The sequence below is a fragment of the Rhinoderma darwinii genome, chromosome 1, assembly GCF_050947455.1.
Source record: "Rhinoderma darwinii isolate aRhiDar2 chromosome 1, aRhiDar2.hap1, whole genome shotgun sequence".
Lineage (NCBI taxonomy): Eukaryota > Metazoa > Chordata > Amphibia > Anura > Rhinodermatidae > Rhinoderma > Rhinoderma darwinii.
The window spans coordinates 72,673,910-72,695,752 of record NC_134687.1 but is presented as its reverse complement, the minus strand read 5'-3'; the positions used below and the strand labels follow the sequence as shown (position 1 = coordinate 72,695,752).

The window sequence follows — 21,843 nt, the reverse complement described above, 5'->3', positions numbered from 1 at the left end:
GGAACAAACTGCAGTTTTTGTTGGTACCATTTTGGGTACATGTGACTTTTTGATCCCTATTTATGCAATTTTTGGGGAGCCGAAGTGACTAAAAATAGCGATCCCGGTATAGATTTTTATTTTTTTTTATGGCGGTCACCGTGCGGGATAAATTACATTATATTTTTATAGTTCATGCGGTTACGGACGCTGCGATACTAAATTATGCATAGTTAATTTTTTTTATAATAAAAGAACTTTATAAAAAGGGAAAAAGGGCGATTTTTAAATTTTTATTATTTTGACATTTTACTTTTGTCCATGTTTTTGAACTTTAATTATTTTTTTTTAGTCCCACTAGGGACTTGAAGATCCAAATACTGGATCGTTGTTATAATACCCTGCAATACTTATGTATTGCAGGGTATTATACCTGTCAGTTTCACACTGACTGGAGGCATATTAGGTCCTGCTTTTGAGGGTATCAACAAAATTGCCAAACCTGTATTTTAATCAAAATAGAAAAAAACAAAACCTTTATTATAAATAGATGCGGCTGAAACGCCCACACTAAAGTCACACACACAAGACATGGATAAAATGTAACCAAATGGTGGGAAAAGGGATGGGACCTTAAAAAGTGAGGCCAGACCAATCAAATGTAAAATTCATATGTAGTCATACATAGGCACCATTTTTAAATATAAAAGACTCAATAGGTTTAGGTAACTGGTTGGGTGCCACTTACAAGTGTCTAAGCACCCCCACTATAAATTAAAGGCAAACTTCAAATAATGCTGAGAAAAACTTCTATAGAACCAAGAAGTCAAGAAGCCACAAAAATAATGAAAAAAGTACAAAGTTTATTAGGACATACAACACAAAATCGCAATTAAAATTCAAGGAGATCTAAAACAACAGTGTGGGTAGTGAAACCGATAGATTCAGGGTGTCCTACAATAAATGGAATCCATGACATGACAAATGACAGTGCATCTGACACGGGGAAGGGGAGGGGGATTATTTGCACTGCTGAATAGGGCACATATGGTCGGTCTATCAATGAAGTAGCAAATATACCTGGACATCAGTATATTAGGTGCAATATTACAATAGATGTTGATAAGTGTCCAGGGTCAAGGGGTTAAAGACCATATCTTGCCAAAATAGAAATGGGTAAAGAAGCGGCAGACAGCAATAGAGTCAAAGAAAAGCAAAGACACATGGAAAACATTCAGAGTGCCTGTAGATCCAAAGGGATCTGCTGAAGGAACATATCAATTAAGTGGCAGGCTTACCCATGATGGTGAATGTATGTACGGTCCCACACTGCGGCCCAAAGTGATAGCGCCCCGACGCGCTTCATTGATAGACCGACCATATGTGCCCTATTCAGCAGTGCAAATAATCCCCCTCCCCTTCCCCGTGTCAGATGCACTGTCATTTGTCATGTACATAAGCACCATACCTATCGGGCGCATGGATCCCACCATATCCGCACCGCCGGAACACATCCATGTCAATGAAATGCACTGGTGAACGTATTTCATGACGCAATCGGATGGGCAATGGAAGTGAGGGCAGGCAGCACATATGGGATCCATGCGCTCAGCACCTCAACGGCCATATTAGTTATTGGTAAGCGGCATGTGCGCAGACCATGCGCGCAGCACCAAAGTGGCCATGTTAGTGATGGGCAGGGAGGCTACAGCTTCATGATGCATGCGTAGTCCTTGAGACCAGGCGCGCACACACGTACTGTGATTTTTTTTTTATATATGTATAGAGAGAGCAGTTCGAACATCTGAACATCTTAAACTAGTTACAGCTACATCAAGATAGTTTACATGGAAATATGTAAACGTGCAAAAAATAATAGCATTAGAGTCAGAGCGAGAGTGAGTGTGTAGGTGCTTTGGTGTGGTTTTTGTTTTTTGAGCAGCTGCATGTGGGGGAGGTTTGGGGGGGGGGGGGGTCTCCATGATGCGCCAGAATTATTAATAACTTAATATTTTTGCTGTCTCTCTAGTTCTCCCAGTTCATTGACGTCTAGTTTGTTTTGCGGCGTAGGGGAGAAGACAGAAGACTGCTATAGGTGAGTAGAAGTATTTTTATTTCTCATACTACTAACTTTATTTTTTTTTGTTTTGCAGGTTCTGCTGGACTACATCGAAGATTCAATGCACTATTGCGATCTACGTTTTTGTTTTTAATAAATAAAATGGTTAACAAGGGGTGAGTTTTTATTTTAAAAAAACAATAGTTGACGAAAATGACGCCCCCACCGCCCTGATCACAACCAGCCAGATGCAATAAAGCTGCAGGTTGGCATTACCAAGGTGGGGAGGGACCACTGTTTCTGGCCTTGCTCAGCTTGCAGCCACCCCGGTTCCCAACCACCACTACAGATGGTTGGGTACCGGATTGTACCTGGCTCTTCCCAATACCTCTGGTGGCAGTGGGTACCGAGGTAATAATGGGGGCTTACTGCTAGCCTTTTTACTGGCCAACACTAAGCATCGCCTTCGTAATGAACGTCATCAAATAGACAACCGCCATTACTAAGGCGCTAATAAAGTATTGAAAAACAGACTTAACTCCCTGTTCACACAGATTTTTGGCAAGGAAACCACGTCGGAATCAGCGCCAAAAAACCCCAGAAATTAACCTGCATTGATTTCAATGTGATGCAGCGCCGTCTGCTTCCCAGGCGGCTTTTGGCTGCGCACGGTGAGAAAAATTGGCGTGTCCTTTCTTGGCGCAGCTTCCACCTCTGACCTCCTATTGAAATTAATGGGAGGCAGAAAAAAACCCGAGCATTTTCCATGGCATTTTTTTGGTCCTTACATTAGATTTGATGGCCGCAGGGGGGTGGGGGACGCACCGAAAACTGGTCAAAAAGAGCGCAGGCAGTTCAAAATCTGCCTCAAAATTCCTGAAGGAATTTCTTTCTGCTTGCAAAACTGTGTGAACAGGGCCTAAGGGTGTATACACACAGCGCAATATTGCCATGTTTTCGCCACGTGGCCGAAAAGCACACTGAAAATTATGTGTATTTATTATTACTTCTTTTTGGACTTTAATTTATTTATTTAATTTTTTTATTACTATGGTCTGTCCCTCAAAGGTCAGAAAAAACCTTTGGTGGACTTTATATATATTTTTTCTTTCTTTTACACCATCTTTTTCCACTGTACAGCAGCCCCAGTTACAGGGGAAATCAGCCCTCTCATAGTGACTATTGTCACTAATAGGGCTGTGCTTAGTCTAGTGAGACCCAGCAGCAGTCTGCCACTAACGGCATCCGGCGATCACGTGACCAGTCACATGAACACCGGGACGAATAGAGACAGGGGCACGGCCACTGCCTCTATTCCTAAAGACAGCTCACATTGAGCGCTGTGTAAAAGAGATCGGAGAAGACAGAAGCAGCGAAAGCTGCTTCTATCCTCTCCTCCGGGTCCCCGGCAGTCTATGCCGCGGGTTTTAAGGACCATGGCCGTAAAAAAAAAAAAAAAACAGCGTTCGGGAACCAGTTAATAGACCTTCTAAGGCTTCAGAGCTTCCCAGACTGCGGTTAGTTCTCTTAAATTTTATTGAAGCTCTTGATAGAAAGGTTCCATGATCCCTGGACCATGTTCTGACCTGAATGGACTCCCCATCCAGACAGACTGGCATCTGTGTTTTTTTTACTACTGGGTACCTCTGTGACCTCATTATAGATTTTCTTCTTGTGTCCACCATGTCAGAGATTGTTTCACCCAGAAAGGGATCTTTTATTTGTAGTTTGGAGATTCCTGCTTCTTGTCCCAACATGTTAGAATGTAGTGCTGGAGACTTTGAGTGTGCCTGGGCCCATCTGACTGCTGGAATGGAGCATGTTACTAAGCCCAACACAGACATTATCTCTCTTATGGAAGCCGTGATAAATGGAGGAAGGGACCATCTGGAGTAGCGAATCGCTCTTCTCTTGGAATTAAACCTGAACCTGGGAATGCAAGAGAATACCTAGAAATACCTTTGATTGCTCTGGTATAAGGTCTGATTTCTCTAGGGTGATCAGCCAGCCCAGGGATGACAAAAGATGCCGAGTCGTCTTTAGATGATAACTCAAACTTGGACGATCTACTAATCTCAGCAAAATCTCATCTAAGTATGGGATGATTAGTATTTCTTTCTCATGAAGATAGGCAGTGACCCCTGCCATAATCTTGTTGAAGATCCTAGGGGCAGATGAGAGGCCAAATGGTAGGGCCTTTGCACTGAAAATGATGAACATCCCCCTTCAATTCTACGACAAAGATTCCTGAGATTCGCAAGTTTGGATAAATTGATACCTGGAAGGAAGCATCCTGTAGGTCTATTGAGGCCATAAAGCAATAGGGTTTGAGCAGATTGATTTTAGAAGCAATAGTCTCCATCTTGAGCTTCTTGTACTGCATAGGTTTGTTCAGACGCTTCAGGTTTATTATCACTCTGGATCCCCCATTTGATTTGGGGACTAGAAATAAAGCGGAATAACCCTGGTTTTGCTGTGAAGTCTGAACTGAAATCACGACCGGTTTCTGCAGGAGGATCTCTACTTCGCTCTCCAACTCCTGCTTACAGGAAAAAGAGGTTAACATTTGTGTGAATACAAAAATATCCAGAGGAAGGGAACTGAACTCCAGTTGACAACCCTGAGACACAATATCCATCAACCTTAAGAAATCCCTGACCATGTATGGGTGAAAAATCTTAATCTTTTTTGCCTCTGATCTTGTCATCTTGGATTGCCCTACCTTTTCTTAACCTCTTAAGAGTTCCTCGTCCGGTTCCAAAAGGGCCGTCTCTGCTGGATGAAATGGGTCTCTGGAGGAAAGCCCCTTTTTTTCCCCCGAGGCTTTTTCCCGGATATAGTCTAGCCCGGTGCCAAATAATCTATCACCCTCACAGGCTATGGAACACAATCTGGATTTAGATGCCATGTCTCCTGCCCAGGAATGAAGCCAGATCGCTCTTGTGGCAGAATTGGAGAGAGCAGCTGTTCTGGCATTAAGCCCAATAGAATCAGCCGACGAGTCCAAAATTAAATCCACTGCCCTCTGAAGTACTGGCATAGAGGCCAAAATCTGGTCTCTTGGATCTTACATGATCTTTGAGTTGCTCCATCCAAATTTTTAAAGATCTTGCCGTACACGTTGCAGCAATACTTAGTTTAAGAGCTGCTGTACTGGCCTCCAATGTTCGTTTAAGGATACCTTGTGCCTTTTTATCCATGGGGTCCTTTTTTTTAAAAAAAATAATAAAAAAAAAAAATCAGTAAAGATTTTTATTGAGAATGTGTGTGTAAAAGGCAGAACATAACATAGAAAATTCCCTCTTCTCACCTGGATTTCCCCGCTCTTGAGAAGAATTCCTGCATCCATGGGGTCCTTTAATAACCCCATGTCCGCAAATGGTAGGGAAAAGCGTTTAGAAATTCTCGCTACTGGGGAATCAATCTTAGGGGGGGTTGTCCCATTTTTCTGAATCTTCATCCGTAAATGGGTATTTACGTTTGAAGTTTCTGGGGATAAATAGCCTCTTCTCAGGGTCTGTCCACTCTCTTAACTAGTTTTTAAAATATTTTTGTGGATTGGGAAATCTCATCTCCTTCTAGAGCCCAGTCCTTCAAACATCTGATCCTGGACAGATCTGGACTCCTTGAGGTCCTCTATCTTCATGGTGGCCCTTATCACCTTAAGGAGCTGATCTGTGTCCTCTGGCAAAAATAAGTGTCTTCAACAATTGTGAAATCCATCAGGAAGAGAGGGAATTGGATTCTGACGATTCATCAGATTACAGTCCGACATGCTCTGTGGGATAGATCTAGAAGTAAAAGGCACAGGAGACGTTGTGCTGTCTCCACCTCCTCCCGGATCATACTTCTTCTATTTGTAAAAGGGACGGAGATTCCTCACTCACAACCTTCTCCAAACATTTCTGGCAAAACGCTTTCTTGTGTGGTAGGAAGCGGTTTTTTGCAAATTCCACATTTCTTAATAGGTCAAACCTTTTGGATTCCTTATTTGCCTGCCTAGTGGACATTCCGGCCGAAAAACCGCACTACAATTGGGTCCACTGGATAGGTCATCAGTATATGATCGGTGGGTTCTGAGCCCCAGACCCCGCACCGATCAGCTGTTCGGGCTGCCTCCAGGCACCAAATATCTGTGCCGGAAACATCCGGTGCCTTGAAAAAGATAAACTTGTATTTTTTTCAGTGAAATATTGAGGCTTTTCAGAGGGAGGACATATATAAAAATATAACCGCGTTCTTACCGAGTTAGGGGCTCTGGATGGGTCAGCAGACTCTGCACGGGACATCTTGACTGAACTCCTAATGTATTCAGGAAGTAGCGGCCATGAAATAACTCACAATTACTACCCAGAAGAAACCAGCAGTACTAGTTTTTAAAGAGATTTTGGTGCCAAATTTTTTAGAAAACTTAGACTCTGTACCTTTAAGAGGCTGGATATGCCGAGTGCGCGTGCTAACCATTTCAGGATGCTAGAGATGCCGGCTCCACGTGCAGTAAGGGATTTAGTTGCCCAAGGGAAATCCCTGAGTCTGGTGCTGCCAGGTTAGCACTGACCCGTGTTACTTGTAGTGAAAAGGTCCGGAAGCCCGGGGCTGACCGCATTGCAGGACTTATGCCAAGGAGCTGGAGAGGAGGCATCTGCCGCTCGGAGCCAAGCTCCCTGCCCTGGTCCTCCCTGACAGACAACGCTCATTCGTCCAGGGGGGAAAGAAAAGACAGAGGCGCTTGATGAAGAAAAAACCCCCCAAAAAAACTGATCCCACGGAGCTCCGCACGGATCCTGCTTCCCGCTGTCACAAGGGACAGGAAACAACTAGAGAAGGTTAGGTGGAGGGGGAATTTAAGCGGCTTCCTGTTTTCTGTCCCTTGTAGGCGGGTAATCCCTCTGGTGGTGCTGTCGGAGGCGTAGATGGAAAAAACGAAATAATAAAAATAACAAAATGTTATACAATACATAATGGTGAAATTACTACTGGTCCGCTCTTCAGACATACAACATTAAGTATATTAGGGAACTGAATTATCAGGGCAATTCCCTACTACAATCCCCTTGGGTTCTACCTGAAGATACACTTATATATTTGCGGTGTAAAAAGAGTAACCGTATTTATCTGCTGCCTATAGCAACCAATCAGAGCACAGCTTTCATTTCTCAAACAGCTACGGAAAAATGAAAGCTGTGCTGTGATTGGTTGCTATAGGACACCAAGTTGGTTCTTCGGTTAGACTGTTTTGATAAATGGGGCCCATTAGAATTACTGGTGGATATTGGACACCTTCAGGTATTTCTCCTATTGCTTATAATACCAAACACTTACCTTTTAAAACATTATCTCCAATTCCAGTGGGTGAGGACTCGCTCATGGATGCACTAAAAGGCACTTCTGCAACACTGGAGTCATACTTGCTGGAGTACACACTGGATGGAGGTTCAGCCGCTACTGGGGCATAAGTCTGTTGTGGGGCTGTGGTGTCAGCACCAGAAAATTCAGACTGTTGCTCTGTACGCTGGGAAAATCTGAAAAGTTATTTATAAAACACTAGAGACAAGTTCAAAAGATCTCAAAATGTAGCAATAAAGTGACCAGCTCATTTTCAGTTCCTATATGCTGCAAGTTACAGTTCCACAGCAGAAACTAGGTTTAATAAATATGTCAATGACAAGTACATAGGTTCACTCAAAACCATATAAGGAAAGTTCAGTAGAATCAACGGGGGTCCAGGTGTCATGTCCGTAATGTGCGTACAGATTAAAAATGCGGCCATGTTACCGCTGTGTGAAGCCGGCCTTCGGTGCCATTCACGTCACGGCCCTACGTTTATTGTGTACGTCGGAAAGGCTCTCGATGTACACGATAAACGTGTTCCTAGGGCTCTATTATCACACCAGAGACTAAAAGACTGCCCTTTTAATCTCAGTCGGGCTGGTATACCTTTCTTTTTGGATAGAATAGAATAGCAGACTACACTATTCTGAGGGATCCCGCAAAAAGAAACGTATACAGAAGGGTATGCATTTTAGATCATGGGCGCCTATGGGTGGCAGAAGCCACTCGGGACTCTGGTTTTGCACGCTTCTAACGTCACTGTTCATATATGGACCGTGATGTCAGGGAATTCTCATTGTTGACAACACCCTGGCCGGGGATTCTGGCTTTGAAAAGCTCCTGACATCACTGTCCATATAAGGACAGTGACTTGAGTTTTCCCAGGGCCAGTCCCCGGCCACGTATCCCCCTGTATGACATACAGTGGGATACGCTTTGGCCTTTCGTTGGTGCTATACATTGGGAGCCATCTGGATGTATACCTCAGACAGAAGACCAAAACGTGATGTGAATTATCCTGATCTTTGTCAAAAACATTATCTGGACATCTTTCCTACTGGGGCTAAAACTGATCTGTCTTAAAGAGGCTCTGTCACCAGATTTTGCAACCCCTATCTGCTATTGCAGCAGATAGGCGCTGCAATGTAGATTACAGTAATGTTTTTATTTTTAAAAAACGAGCATTTTTGGCCAAGTTATGACCATTTTTGTATTTATGCAAATGAGGCTTGCAAAAGTCCAAGTGGGCGTGTATTATGTGCGTACATCGGGGCGTTTTTACTACTTTTACTAGCTGGGCGTTCTGACGAGAAGTATCATCCACATCTCTTCAGAACGCCCAGCTTCTGGCAGTGCAGACACACAGCGTGTTCTCGAGAGATCACGCTGTGACGTCACTCACTTCCTGCCCCAGGTCCTGCATCGTGTCGGCCACATCGGCACCAGAGGCTACAGTTGATTCTGCAGCAGCATCAGCGTTTGCAGGTAAGTAGCTACATCGACTTACCTGCAAACGCCGATGCTGCAGCAGAATCAACTGGTGCCGATGTGTCCTCGCTCGTCCGACACGATGCAGGACCTGTGAGTGACGACACAGCGTGATCTCTCGAGAACACGGCTGTGTCTGCACTGCCAGAAGCTGGGCGTTCTGAAGAGAAGTGGATGATACTTCTCGTCAGAACGCCCAGCTAGTAAAAACGCCCGATGTACGCACATAATACACGCCCACTTGGACTTTTACTTTTAAACACGCCCACTTGGACTTTTGCAAGCCTCATTTGCATAAATACAAAAATGGTCATAACTTGGCCAAAAATGCTCGTTTTTAAAAAATAAAAACGTTACTGTAATCTACATTGCAGCGCCTATCTGCTGCAATAGCAGATAGGGGTTGCAAAATCTGGTGACAGAGCCTCTTTAAAGGGGTTTTCCAATCCTTTTTTTTTTTTAAATCAATGCAATGTTCCTCTATTAATATATTAGTGCACTCTGACTATCTTTTTCATGATAATAAATGGTTTTAGTAACACTACTCCCTATTGTTTACCTTGAGAGGTTTGTTTTGCTCAGTAAGTTCATTCCTCTTCTCTTCCTGTGTTTCTCCTCCCTGCATGCACTGCTCTAGTCCCAGCATGCAATGTGAATGCCGCAGTGCACTTGCTCCGCCTACTACACCCAGCTCTACTAACTTCTGCAATCTCAGTCTTCATTTTGGTGCTCTCATTCTATTACTGATAGCACAAGCTGAAATCACTGGATATCTGCGTTTTTAACGCCGAAGGGCAGATATATCCGTCCTCAGCAGCAGCTAGTTCGCTCAGGAGGACGGATATATCCGTCCTGTAATCGTGCGGATACTGTCACTGTACCCACGCGATCAGCGGCAGGAGCACGGCTGTTATACACAGCCTGGCTCCTGCTGCAACTGCCGGAATCGAAGCGCGCTCCGATTCCGGCAGTTTAACCCATTAAATGCCGCTGTCAATAGTGAGAGCGGCATCTAATGTGTTTGACAGAGGGAGGGAGCTCCCTCTGTCCCCCCATCGGCGCCCCCGCAAAGAAATCGCGGGTCGCCGTCGGGTTTCCATGGCAGCGGGGGTCTAACAAAGACCCCCAGGTCTGTCTTCAGCATCTGCCTGTTAGGCGATGCCTCCGGCATGACCTAACAGATTGCCTGTCAGTTTTACAATAATCAGCAGATCGCATAGTGAAGTCCCCTGGTGGGACTAAAAAAAAAAAAAATGTCAATCAGTTAAATAAAGTTGGTGAAAAAAAAAATAAAAAAATATTACAGTGAAAATCAAATAAAACTACTTTTTTTTGCCCAAAAAGTGGTTTTATTTAGTAAAAGTGTCAAAACAAATCACACATACACATATATGGTATCCCCGCGATCGTAACTACTCGAACAATAAAATTAACACATTAATTAAACCGCCGGATGAACGGCGTCCAAAAAAAACAACGGCAAAAATCGCTCTTTTCTCCCATTCCCCCCATAAAAAATAAAATTAAAATTAATCTATAAGTCTTATGTACCCCAAAATAGTACTAATGAAAACTACACATTGTCCCGCAAAAAACAAGCCCACATACGGCCACATCGACGGAAAAATAAAAACGTTACGGCTCTTGGAATGCGGCGATGCAAAAACAAGTAATTTTTTTCTAAAAGGGTTTTTATTGTGCAAACGTAGAAAAAACATATAAAACCTTTACATATTTGGTATCCCCGTAATCGTGCCGACCCATAGAATAAAGTTAACATGTTATTTACGCTGCTCAGTAAACAGCGTAAACTTATAACGTGAAAATCAATGCTGGAATAGCTGCTTATTTTCAATACTCTCCGAAAATAAAGTTAATGAAAGTTAATCAATATATTGTAAGCATCTAAAAATGGTACAATTACAAAATACAACTCGTCCCGCAAAAAACAAGCCCTTAGGCCTCATGCACACGACCGTAAAAACTCCCGTTATTACGGGTCGTTATTACGACCCGTAATAACGGGCTCATAGACTTCTATTGGCCACGGGTACCTTCCCGTTTTCTTACGGGAAGGTGCCCGTGCCGTTGAAAAAGTTAGAACATGTCCTATTTCAGGCCGTAATAACGGCTCGGACAGTCCATAGAAGTCTATGGAGCTCCCGTAATGACGGGTGGCTACATGTGTGCACCAGTCATTACGGCAGTGTTGCTAAGCGACGTCTTTAAATAGTCACTGTCCAGGGAGCTGAAAGAGTTAACTGATCGGCAGTAACTCTTTCAGCACCCTGGACAGTGGCTACCGATCAGAATAAAGAGCAACCTGTAAAAAATAAAAGACGTTCATACTTACCGAGAACTTCCTGCTTCCTCCAGTCCGGTCTCCCGGCCGTTGCCTTGGTGACGCGTCCCTCTCGACATCCGGTCCGACGTCCTGGCCGTCCCTGGATGACTTTTCAGCCCATGTGACCGCTGCAGCCAATCACAGGTCAATCACAGGCTGCAGCGGTCACATGGACTGCCGCGTCATCCAGGGATGTCGGGCTGGATGTGAAGAGAGGGACGCGTCACCAAGACAACGGCCGGGTAAGTATGAATTTCTTTAACTTTTATTACAGAAAGGGCTGTCCCTTCTCTCTATCCTGCACTGATAGAGAGAAGGGGCTGCCGATTAGTGCAGTGCTATTTTGCCGCCAAAAACGTGCCCGTAAATACTGGTGCAAAACGGGTCGAATACGTGTGACACCGGACCCGTATTTACGCCAGTATTTACGGGTGGGAGAAAATACGGTCGTGTGCATGAGGCCTTATACGGCTATGTCGACGGAATAAAAAAAAAGTTAAGACTCTTGGAATGCGACCGTGAAGAAACAAACAATAATCCAAAAGGTCATTAACGCGCAAAATGGCCTGGTCATTAAGGGGTTAAACGGTTTGAAGAGGTCTTCTGGTACCAAAACAGTGGAAACCCCCAAAAGGTGACCCCATTTTGGAAACTAGACCCCTTGAGGAATTCATTGTAGTTTTCTTGGGGTGAATGCGGCTTTTTGATCAGTTTTTATTCTATTTTTAGGTGGCGTGGTGACTAAAAAACAGCAATTCTAGTATTGTTTTTTTATTCTATTTTTGTTACAGCGTTCACCGTGCGCTATAAATGACATATTCACTTTATTCTGCGGGGCGATACGATTTGGGCTCATTTACACGAGTGTGTTATACGTCCGTGCAACGCGCGTCGCAGGAACCTATGTTAGTCTATGGGGCCGTGCAGCCAGGTGCGTGATTTTCACGCAGCGTATGTCCGCTGCGTGAAACGCACGACGTCCTATATTTGTGCGCTGTTCGCGCATCACGCACCCATTGAAGTCAATGGGTGTGTGAAAACCACGCATGTCGCACAGAAGCAATTCCGTGGGACAAGCGTGATTCACGCAACAGCACTGTAAAGGATGAATGAAAACAGAAAAGCACCACGTTCTTTTCTGTTTACAAACATTCAAACGGAGTGTCATAATGATGGCGGCTGCGCGAAAACCACGCAGCCGCGCATCATAAAGGGCTGACACACGGAGCTGTTAAGTGCCTTTTTCGCACGCAAAACGCCACGTTTTTTGCTTGCGCAAAACGCACACGCTCGCGTAAACCCGGCCTTACGGTGACACCAGATGTTTATAGGTTTTTTTTATGTCTTATGGCGTTTGCACAATAAAATACGTTTTGTAAACAATCATTCACTTTTTGTGTTCCCTTATTCTAAGAGCCAGAACTTTTTTATTTTTCCATCAATAAAGCCGTGCGAGGACTTATTTTTTGCGTAACGAACTGTAGTTTCCATCAGTACCATTTTTAGGTACAAGCGACTTTTTGATCTATTTTGAATAAATTTTTTGGGAGGTGAAGTGACCAAACAATTGTGATTTTGGTACGGTTTATTATTATTTTCTTTTACGGCGTTCACCGTGCGGGATAAATAAAGACATCATTTTGTAGTTCAGGCCGTTACGGACGCGGCGATACCAATTATGTATAGTTTATTTATTTATATATTTTTATTAATAATAAAAAGGACTGATAAGGGAAAAAAAGGGAATTTTTTCACTTTTAAAACATTTATTTTCTTATTTTTACACATCTTTTTTTAACTTTTTTTTTACTGTATTACTTTGTCCCACTAGGGGACATGAGGGCAGGAGGCCCTGATCAATATTCTAATACACTGCACTACATGCGTAGTGCAGTGTATTAGAACTGTCAGCTACTCACTGACAGCAAGCATAGTGGGTCCTGACGTTGTCAGGACCCACTAGGCTTCCGTCGATGGCATAGCCGGACGCCATTGTTTGGTGTCCGGTTACCATAGTAACCATCGCCGGCCGCTATCGTGTAGCAGGCCGGCGATGGTAACTTAACCCCTAAAAAGTCGATCTCTATTGAACGCGGCTTTTAAGGGGTTAAACAGCGGGGACACAGCGATCGGTCCCCGCTGTAAGAGCTGCGGCAGCTGCTGTACAAGGAAGCAGCTGTCACAGTTCCTGCATCTGTCGGGAAGACGGCCGAAACGGCCGTTATTCCCGCAACTTCATATTCCGTCGCTAATTGATCCCTTACACATGTAATATAAATCAACCTAAAATCGGATCCTAGAACTTTATACTGACCTCACTGAGGATGAATAAATATTTATTACACGTATCCACTAGGACACTAACGTTATACACCTTCAACCTTGCGCATGCGCAGTGTAATCTACACGGCCGATGAAGACGCGGCCACATAATTTCACAGAGCATGCGCGGTGGTGTGTGTTAACCACGCATGCTCTAATCAGATAGAGAAGCACGTGGTAAGGTTACGTCATTTGTGACGAAACCGGACAGTGTGAAAGCCGGAAACCGGGAGTAAGGCAGAAGACCAAATGGACGGGTCTGCACAGGAAGTGCAGATTTTGCTTTACTAAGGGGGCGGTGACGGAAGAGGATATACGACACTACAGCCATCTGATGAAACGTAAGTACATTGTAAAGTTATATATTTTTCATTGCTTAATTTAAATGAATGTATTTTTTTACTTCCGGAAAACCCCTTTAACCCTGTATTGTTGATTCACAAACTCATAAAACATTTTTTACTGTTTCTTTTATTATCGGTTATACAATTTTGTTTTAGTTGATAGACTAGAGATTAACTTACTGTGGTGTAGGCCTTGGTCCTTGTCGAATAATCTCAGCCATTGGGGAATTCTCTAATTTTAGAAATTTCTCTCTGCAGACTTTAATGTACGACAGCTTTCCAGCAAAGTATCCAAAGACACAAGCAACTTCCAGACAACAAAAATAAAAATCACAAATAAATACAATACTGGGCATTTTCAAATCAACACACACATAAATGACAGAAATGTTAAAGTAAAACGAAATTAATTCTAAGGCCCCAAGCACACTACCGTGCCCGTAATCACAGCCCACCATTGCGGGCACCGTAGTTTGCTGACGGCCGCCCACATTTTCGGGTCGTGCTCCCATACAAAGTATGGGAGGGAGCACGGCACGTGAACCACGAAAAAAAACGATCATGGTCCATAAATCCCGGCACAGTTGCATAGCACGGACACCCATCCATAGCGATACGGAAAGGTGTCTGCGGCCAATAGAACTGAGTGGGTCCGTAAAACCGCGGACCGTGTTACAGCCTGCAGTTTTACGGTCGTGTGTATGGGGCCTAAATGAGTGGAAAGTTAAGAGAAGTTCAGGATTTGCCTAGGAGAAAAAAAAAAAAAAAAAAAAAAAAAAAAAAAAAAAATACATCACGCATGTTGGATTTTAACATGCCTGATCCTTTGTTCCCGTGGGAAATAAGCCACTGGTCAGGCTAATCTGGCAGCGGCTTATTACCTACGCACTATTGAATACACACGCTCGCCCGAGTATTTGCCAGATAGGACAGATAATGAGCAATTGTGCTAACAAGTCAACTATAGCAAAACTATGTAAAAAAGATTTTTACAGACAAGCGTATTTTACATCCGTAACACGGAGCCAACGTTAATCATTGAGGCTATTCACATGGGTGTAGAGAACACGTATTGTGAATGGAAAATGCCCATTGAAGTTTATGGATAGTGATTAAAGTTCTTCCGAACGTCATCAGTATTGCATCAGTTTTTCAAAGGGGCTTCGTTTTCTAGAATATAGCCAATTAGTAAAACAGATCCGTAAGGCCTCATTTAGACGAACGTATCTTAATGTTAAAATATGAAAGTAAAATGGCGCACTATACAGACAAATATGCCCCTTGTCTGTATGTACATGCGTTTTAACCCCTTAATGATCAGACCTTCTTGGGCGATAATGACCAAGCACTATTTTTCAGCGTCGCATTTCTAAGAGACTTTTTAATCTTTCCATCGTCGTAGCCATTTGAGGGCTTGTGTTTGGCAGGCGGAGCTGTATATTTTAATTGCACCCTTTTTGGGCGTACATAGTATATTGACTAACTTTTTCTTGGGAGGAAATTGAAAAAAACAGCTATTCCAGCATTGTTTTTTAACTTTTAATTCACACCGTTCATTATGCGGCGTAAATAACATGTTACCTTTATACTATGGGTCGGTACGATCGCGACGATGCTAAACATGTATAGTTTTTTTTTTTATGTTTCAGTACGTTTGAAAAAAAATAAAAAAATAAAAATGTTTTATTTGTTTTTGCAATGCTGCATTTTAAGAGCCGTAACTATTTTTCTGTTGATGTCGCCATATGTGGGCTTGTCTTTTGCAGCACAAGGTGTAGTCTTCATTGGTACCTTTTTGGGATACGTGGGTTTTTTTTTTGGGGGGGCGGGGGGTGAAGAAAAAAAAAAAGTAATTTTGCTGTTTATTTTTACCCGGTGGTTTAATCAATGTTTTAACTTTATTGTTCAAGTCGTTACGATCGCGGCGATACCATTTATGTATTTTTATTACCACAGTTACTAAATAAAACCACATAATGAAAAAAAATAGTTTTATTTTATTTTTACTGTAAGTGGTTTTATTTTAACTGTAATTTTTTTTTATTTATTTTTCCATAAACTTTACCGGTTTCAAATTTATTTATTTTATGCGATCTTCTTATCGCTTATATAATGCTTTGGTATACTTTGTATACTAAAGAATTGTTGCCGGTCAGCGTAAAACAGACATGCAATCTATTAGGCCATGCCACTGCAGTTACGGATGGCAGAACTGGGGCCTTTATTAGGCCCCCGGCTGTCATGGAAACCCATCAGCATCCCACGATCACGTTGATGGGAAGACAGAGGGAGCTCCCTCCCTCTATCAAATAGCTTAGATGCCGCGGTCGATAGTGACTCTGGCATCTAAGTAGTTAAACTGCCGGAATCGGAGTACTCTTCGATTCCGGCAGTTGCAGCAGGAGCCAGGCTGTGTATAAGAGCTGTGCTCCTGCCGCTGATCTCGTGGGTACAGTGGCAGCACCCACGAGATATGAGCGACTGATGTATCCGTCACGATGCGGGAACCAGCACCAGATTGTGACGAATATATTTGTTTCTAGTCGCTGAGTGGTTAACGTCAGTATTTGTTCAGTATTTTGTCAGGGTGTACATTTTTATCTGTATTTAGTTTCGTATTTACATCCGTATTTTCATTAGTTTCTTACTTCCTAGTGTCTAAAACTCCTCCCTGACATGTTACAAAGAAATATGGAGCAAGAAATCTGAAAAAAAAAAAAACACGAGTCGTGTACTTGAGACACATCCTATTAACTTTAAAGAGACTGTCACCACATTATAAGTGCCCTGTCTCCTATATAAGGAGATGGGCGCTATAATGTAGGTGACAGTAATGCTTTTTATTTAAAAAAACGATCTTTTTTCACAACGTTAGGAGCGATTTTGGTTTATGCTAATGAGCTTTCTTAATGCCCAAGTGGGCGTATTTTACTTTCGACCAAGTGGGCGTTGTACTGAGGAGTGCATGACGCTGACCAATCGGCATCATGCACTCCTATCCATTCATTTACACTGCACTAGCGATATAGATATATCGCTATGTGCAGCCTCATACACAAGCCCTAACATTACTACAGTGTCCTGATAATGAATACACATGACCATCCAGCCTGGACGTCGGGTACTCAGAATCCTGACACTTCTGAATCTTTTTTGTGAGATTCCAGCAATGGATACGAAATCTCGCGAGATTACGAGGTAAACGAGATATCGTATCCGTTGCTGTAAATCTCACAGAAAAGATTCAGAAGTGTCAGGATTCTGAGTACACATGACGTCCTGGCTGGATGGTCATGTGTATTCTTTATCAGGACACTGTAGTAATGTTAGGGCTTGTGTATGAGGCTGCACATAGTGATATATCTATATCGCTAGAGCAGTGTAAATGAATGGAGAGGAGTGCATGATGCCGATTGGTCAGCGTCATGCACTCCTCAGTACAACGCCCACTTGGTCGAAAGTAAAAGTACGCCCACTTGGGCATTAAGAAAGCTCATTAGCATAAACTAAAATCACTCCTAACGTTGTGAAAAAAGATGTTTTTTTTAAATAAAAAGCATTACTGTCACCTACATTACAGCGCCCATCTCCTTATATAGGAGACAGGACACTTATAATGTGGTGACAGAGCCTCTTTAATGCAGAGGAAAATTTCATAATACGCCATGCAATAGGACTTGCGATTTTGAAAATGCGGTCGCCATATGGAAAAACCGGCGTATGCCAAAACGCTAATGGCGTTTGCCTATTTTTACACTACGTATTAGGGATTTTAATAAATAGTCATAATACGGATGTTTGGCCTACTACGGATATACTGATGACATACCGATGCAACATAACCCATAATACGTCCGTATTCTGGACATTTACAAATACGCTAGTCTGAAAGAGGTCGTATTTACATGAGAAGGTCTTAAGGCTTTATTTTTTGCAAAAACGCTGCAGCTATATGCAAAAGCTGCGTTATACCAAAACCGCATTGTTTGGCTGTGGTCACATCAGCGTTGCTTTCAGCTGAGGGGTTCCGTCGGGGGAACCCCTCAACGGAAAGGCAAACAGAAACCTTAGCTTCTGTTTGCATCACCATTGATCTCAATGGTGACGGAAAACTTTGCTAATGGTTTCAGTTTGTCACTGTTGTGAAAGGGTTCCGTTGTTTTGACTGAATCAATAGCGCAGTCGACTGCAAGCTTCGACGGAACCCCTCAACGCTGATGTGAACGGGCCCGTTTTTCCACGATTTTGCGATCACTACAGCAAAGAACCACCACAAAACCTATATGTTTCACTACACCCAAAGCGTAGGTTCACAGGCTTCCTAAAAAAAAGACTGAAAATACGGTGCTGTTTTCAAGGGCAAACAGCTACTGATTTTCAGCAACTCACGTTTTCTACGGATGTTTTTGGAGCTCTTTCTATAGGGTCAATGAAACAGCTTCAAAAACGGCTCAAGAAATCACATGCACTTTTTCGTATTGAAATCAATGGGCAGATGTTTGGAGGCGTTCTGCTTGCGATTTTTCACCTGTTTACGGCCCGAAAAACGGGCGAAAATAAGCCCTGTGAACATACCCTTACACTGGTATAATATTATGGAGCATGTTCCAACAGATGTTCGTAACCGTGCACTTGCACCATGTCATTTCTTATTTCTACAATGTATATAGTAAAAATTCTTCAGGTTGTAATAAAAGATCACACAAGGAAAAATGAAATTCACTCACAGGCTAGTTTTGGGAAAGAACCAAATCTGGCTGATTTTGTAAGAATCCCTGCAATAATTGAAATAAAGACATTATATCTTATTAATATACCAACAATAATGTGAAATGTTGACTTTAGTGACAAGACGTAAGCTGCGTACAGAAATATAATTTTCGGCATGTTCTGAGAATTAAATTCACAATAGAATTAGCAACTTTTGTTATTTCCACAACGTCTGACCGTAGCCTTGGGCCCTGTTCACACGTGCGTTTTTTTGCAGGCAGAAAACTCTGCCTCAAAATTGCGTCTGTAATTTCGAGGCAGATTTTGATCCGCCTGTACACAGTTTGTCGTGCATTTCGCTGCGTTTTCCGCCCGCAGCCATTGAGCGCCACGGACAAAAACGCTGCGAAAAACACTCTCTGCCTCACATTGATGTCAATGGGAGGTCAGAGACAAACGCCCAAAGATAGGGCATGTCGCTTCTTTTTCCCGCAAGTTGGTTTTATTGCTCGTGGGGGGAAGAAAACGCCTACAACAGTAGGCGTTTTCAGCCTCTTTTTGGCATGTTTTCCAACTCTGTTTCTGTGTCCAAAAACTCAGTGTGAACAGGGCCTTACACATTTCTGTCATTACAAACTTACTGAAGATTCTTTATAAATAGAACTAGAAAAAAAAAAAAAATCACCACAGCATATAAAATAAAACATTACCCCATAAGGGCTTGTCCACACACAACAGAATTACTGCAGAAAATTTCTGCAGCAATTCCGTTGAAAGTCAAAGGCTTTCCGCTGCGGAAAAAATGCACCATTTCCTGCGTTTTTTGCGGCAGAAAATGTTGCGTAAATTGCTGCGTTTTTCTCAATTTTAGAAGATGGAGTCATCTATGAAAAACACGGCAATTCCAAACACTTTCCGTAGCAGGAATTGACATGCCGCGGTCCGTAAATGACGCACCGCAAGTCAATTTCGGCAAGGAAATTTTACCCAGCATGTGGATGAGATTTGTTAAATCTCATCCACTATGCTGCTACTGTATTCTGCTGTTTTTTCCGGCCGGAAAAAACGTGGCAATTCCATGTGGACGATCCCTTATGATTCTTAGGACTTGTTCTCACAGTGCGGATTTGCTTCAGATTTTGCCAGTACTTTATTTTTAAGCCAAAACCAGGAACGAAACCTAAAACAGAAGAAATATATAAAAGTAAGGCCTTATAGGTCTCCTGTCCTGGATCCAATTCTGATTTTGGCTTAAAAGATGCATGCAAAATCTGCACTGTGTGATCAAGGCCTAAGAGTGAATTCACAAACAAATTGGTTTTTAGACAACAAAAAAAAATAACAAAAATCAGTAGCAATTTGCAGTACAAAACATGGGAATGGGGTTTTCAAAACCCAATCCACGTGTAGCGGAAAAAAACAAAACAGCACGGAATTAGGGGTAGAATGCAACTTTTGTGATCCACATGTCATTTCTGGCACGGATTTTCACACTTTGCCGTTTATAGGGTTAAACCTGCACTAAAATCCCCGTGTAAAGCGTGCAGATTTGCTTAAACTTCCACAACGTAACAAGTCTGCAGCGTGATACAAGACTAGACAACACTTAATACTAAACAACCAAGTTACCTGAGCAATCGTAACATTACTGCCATAGTGTAAATAAACAAGGATTATCTTTTTGTTCATAGTTTATCTTGAATTTTCGTGCCTCCATAAAACAAAATGCTTTCTAGAAACGTAAATACCACTTGTAGCGACCTGTAGAATAAGCATTTCTCATGAAAGCCAATGCGAGGCAACCATCATGCTCCTCACCCGCAGAGGAGATTCTCTAGACTTGAGCCCCCTTCATTCTCTACGTTTAGCGTCTACATCAGGACAGCGCCTGGCGTACAGATTAAACATGTACATAGGCTTCCATTAGCCAAACAGCCACCAGAAGATTGTACTTTTGGCCTCCGTCAGGCCGGTATACGTCATTTTACATTTATTTTTTTTAGAACAGCAAACGCTATTCCCTAAAGCCAAATCCCGTAAAAAACGTATACTGCACCTTGTCAATTTTTTTTTAACATGGGAGTCTACGGGTGACGTATGCCACAGTACGGTATCCATTTAACGTATAAATCGAGAGCTTTTTAATAGCTTTTCATGACGTATATGTAAAAACTGATACCATTATAGTCTATCGGAGGTTAACCAAATGCCTAATAGCGGCATCCATCACCAATACTCTATAATGGAATCCGGCGAACAGATGTGTCATGAAACCACTAGTTGTGAGATCGGACAGAAATCTGTAAAGGCACAGGATTACGGTTTCTATTGGACCAGGATCCACCTTAAAGGTCCTTTTACACCAGCACATTTCTGCCAGTTAACGAGCGCCGATCAACGACAGCACATTAATAAGTGCTCTTTAACTATTTACATGGAGCAATCGTACTGTATGAGGACAAACCAGATCATTCATACCAGTGGTGTAACTACCGCCGTAGCGGCTGCTACGGGGCCCACGGCATGAGGGGGCCCGTGTCGACCGCCGGCACGGGCCCCCACCATGGCCGGAGGCTCCGCTAGCAGCCGCTATGGCTGCTACAGCGCAACGCCACTGAACACTACGGCAGAGCAGGGAGGTATCTCCCCGCTCTGCCATTAAACAAAAGACATGTATCCCCTCTCCACAGAATCTCCACAGGATAGGGGATACATGTGTGATCGCTGGCAGGGATAGGGAGAACGGGGGACTGAAAGTTCCCTAAAGTTCTCCATCACAAACCTCGGACTTCCGGGGTCTGTGTCGGCAGCTCCGTAGAAATGAATGGAGCGCCGGTCGCGCTTGTGCGCACGCGTGACCAGCGCTCCTTTCATTTTTAGTGAGCTGCGCAGACGCCGGAAGTCAGAGGTTAGTGATGGAGAACTTCAGGGAACTTTCGGTCCCCCGTTCTCCCTATCAATGCCAGCGATCACACATGTATCCCTTATCCTATGGATAGGGGATACATGTCTTTTAGTAGGACACACTGTTGGGTCGGATTTTTTTGGGAGGGGGAACGCTGTATGGCGTTCCCTACACGGGGGGGGGGGGGGCTGTATGCCGTTCCCTACAGGGGGGGGGGGCCTGTATGCCGTTCCCTACAGGGGGGGGGCCTGTATGCCGTTCCCTACAGGGGGGGGGCCTGTATGCCGTTCCCTACAGGGGGGGGGGCCTGTATGCCGTTCCCTACAGGGGGGGGGCCTGTATGCCGTTCCCTACAGGGGGG

General features: G+C 43.3%; 1 protein-coding gene across 2 annotated transcripts in view; it reads right to left on the bottom strand.

The window, feature by feature from the left end:
* Nucleotides 1-21,843, bottom strand: part of OCIAD1 (OCIA domain containing 1) — a 42,632-nt gene that overhangs the window by 6,921 nt on the left and 13,868 nt on the right. For both annotated transcript variants that reach the window (XM_075859621.1, XM_075859614.1), the window contains exons 4-6: nucleotides 18,595-18,642; nucleotides 14,048-14,174; nucleotides 7,361-7,560 (exon numbers count right to left, since the gene is read on the bottom strand). In XM_075859621.1, coding sequence (XP_075715736.1) covers nucleotides 7,361-7,560; nucleotides 14,048-14,174; nucleotides 18,595-18,642 — 375 coding nt within the window. The remainder of the gene's footprint in view (nucleotides 1-7,360; nucleotides 7,561-14,047; nucleotides 14,175-18,594; nucleotides 18,643-21,843) is intronic.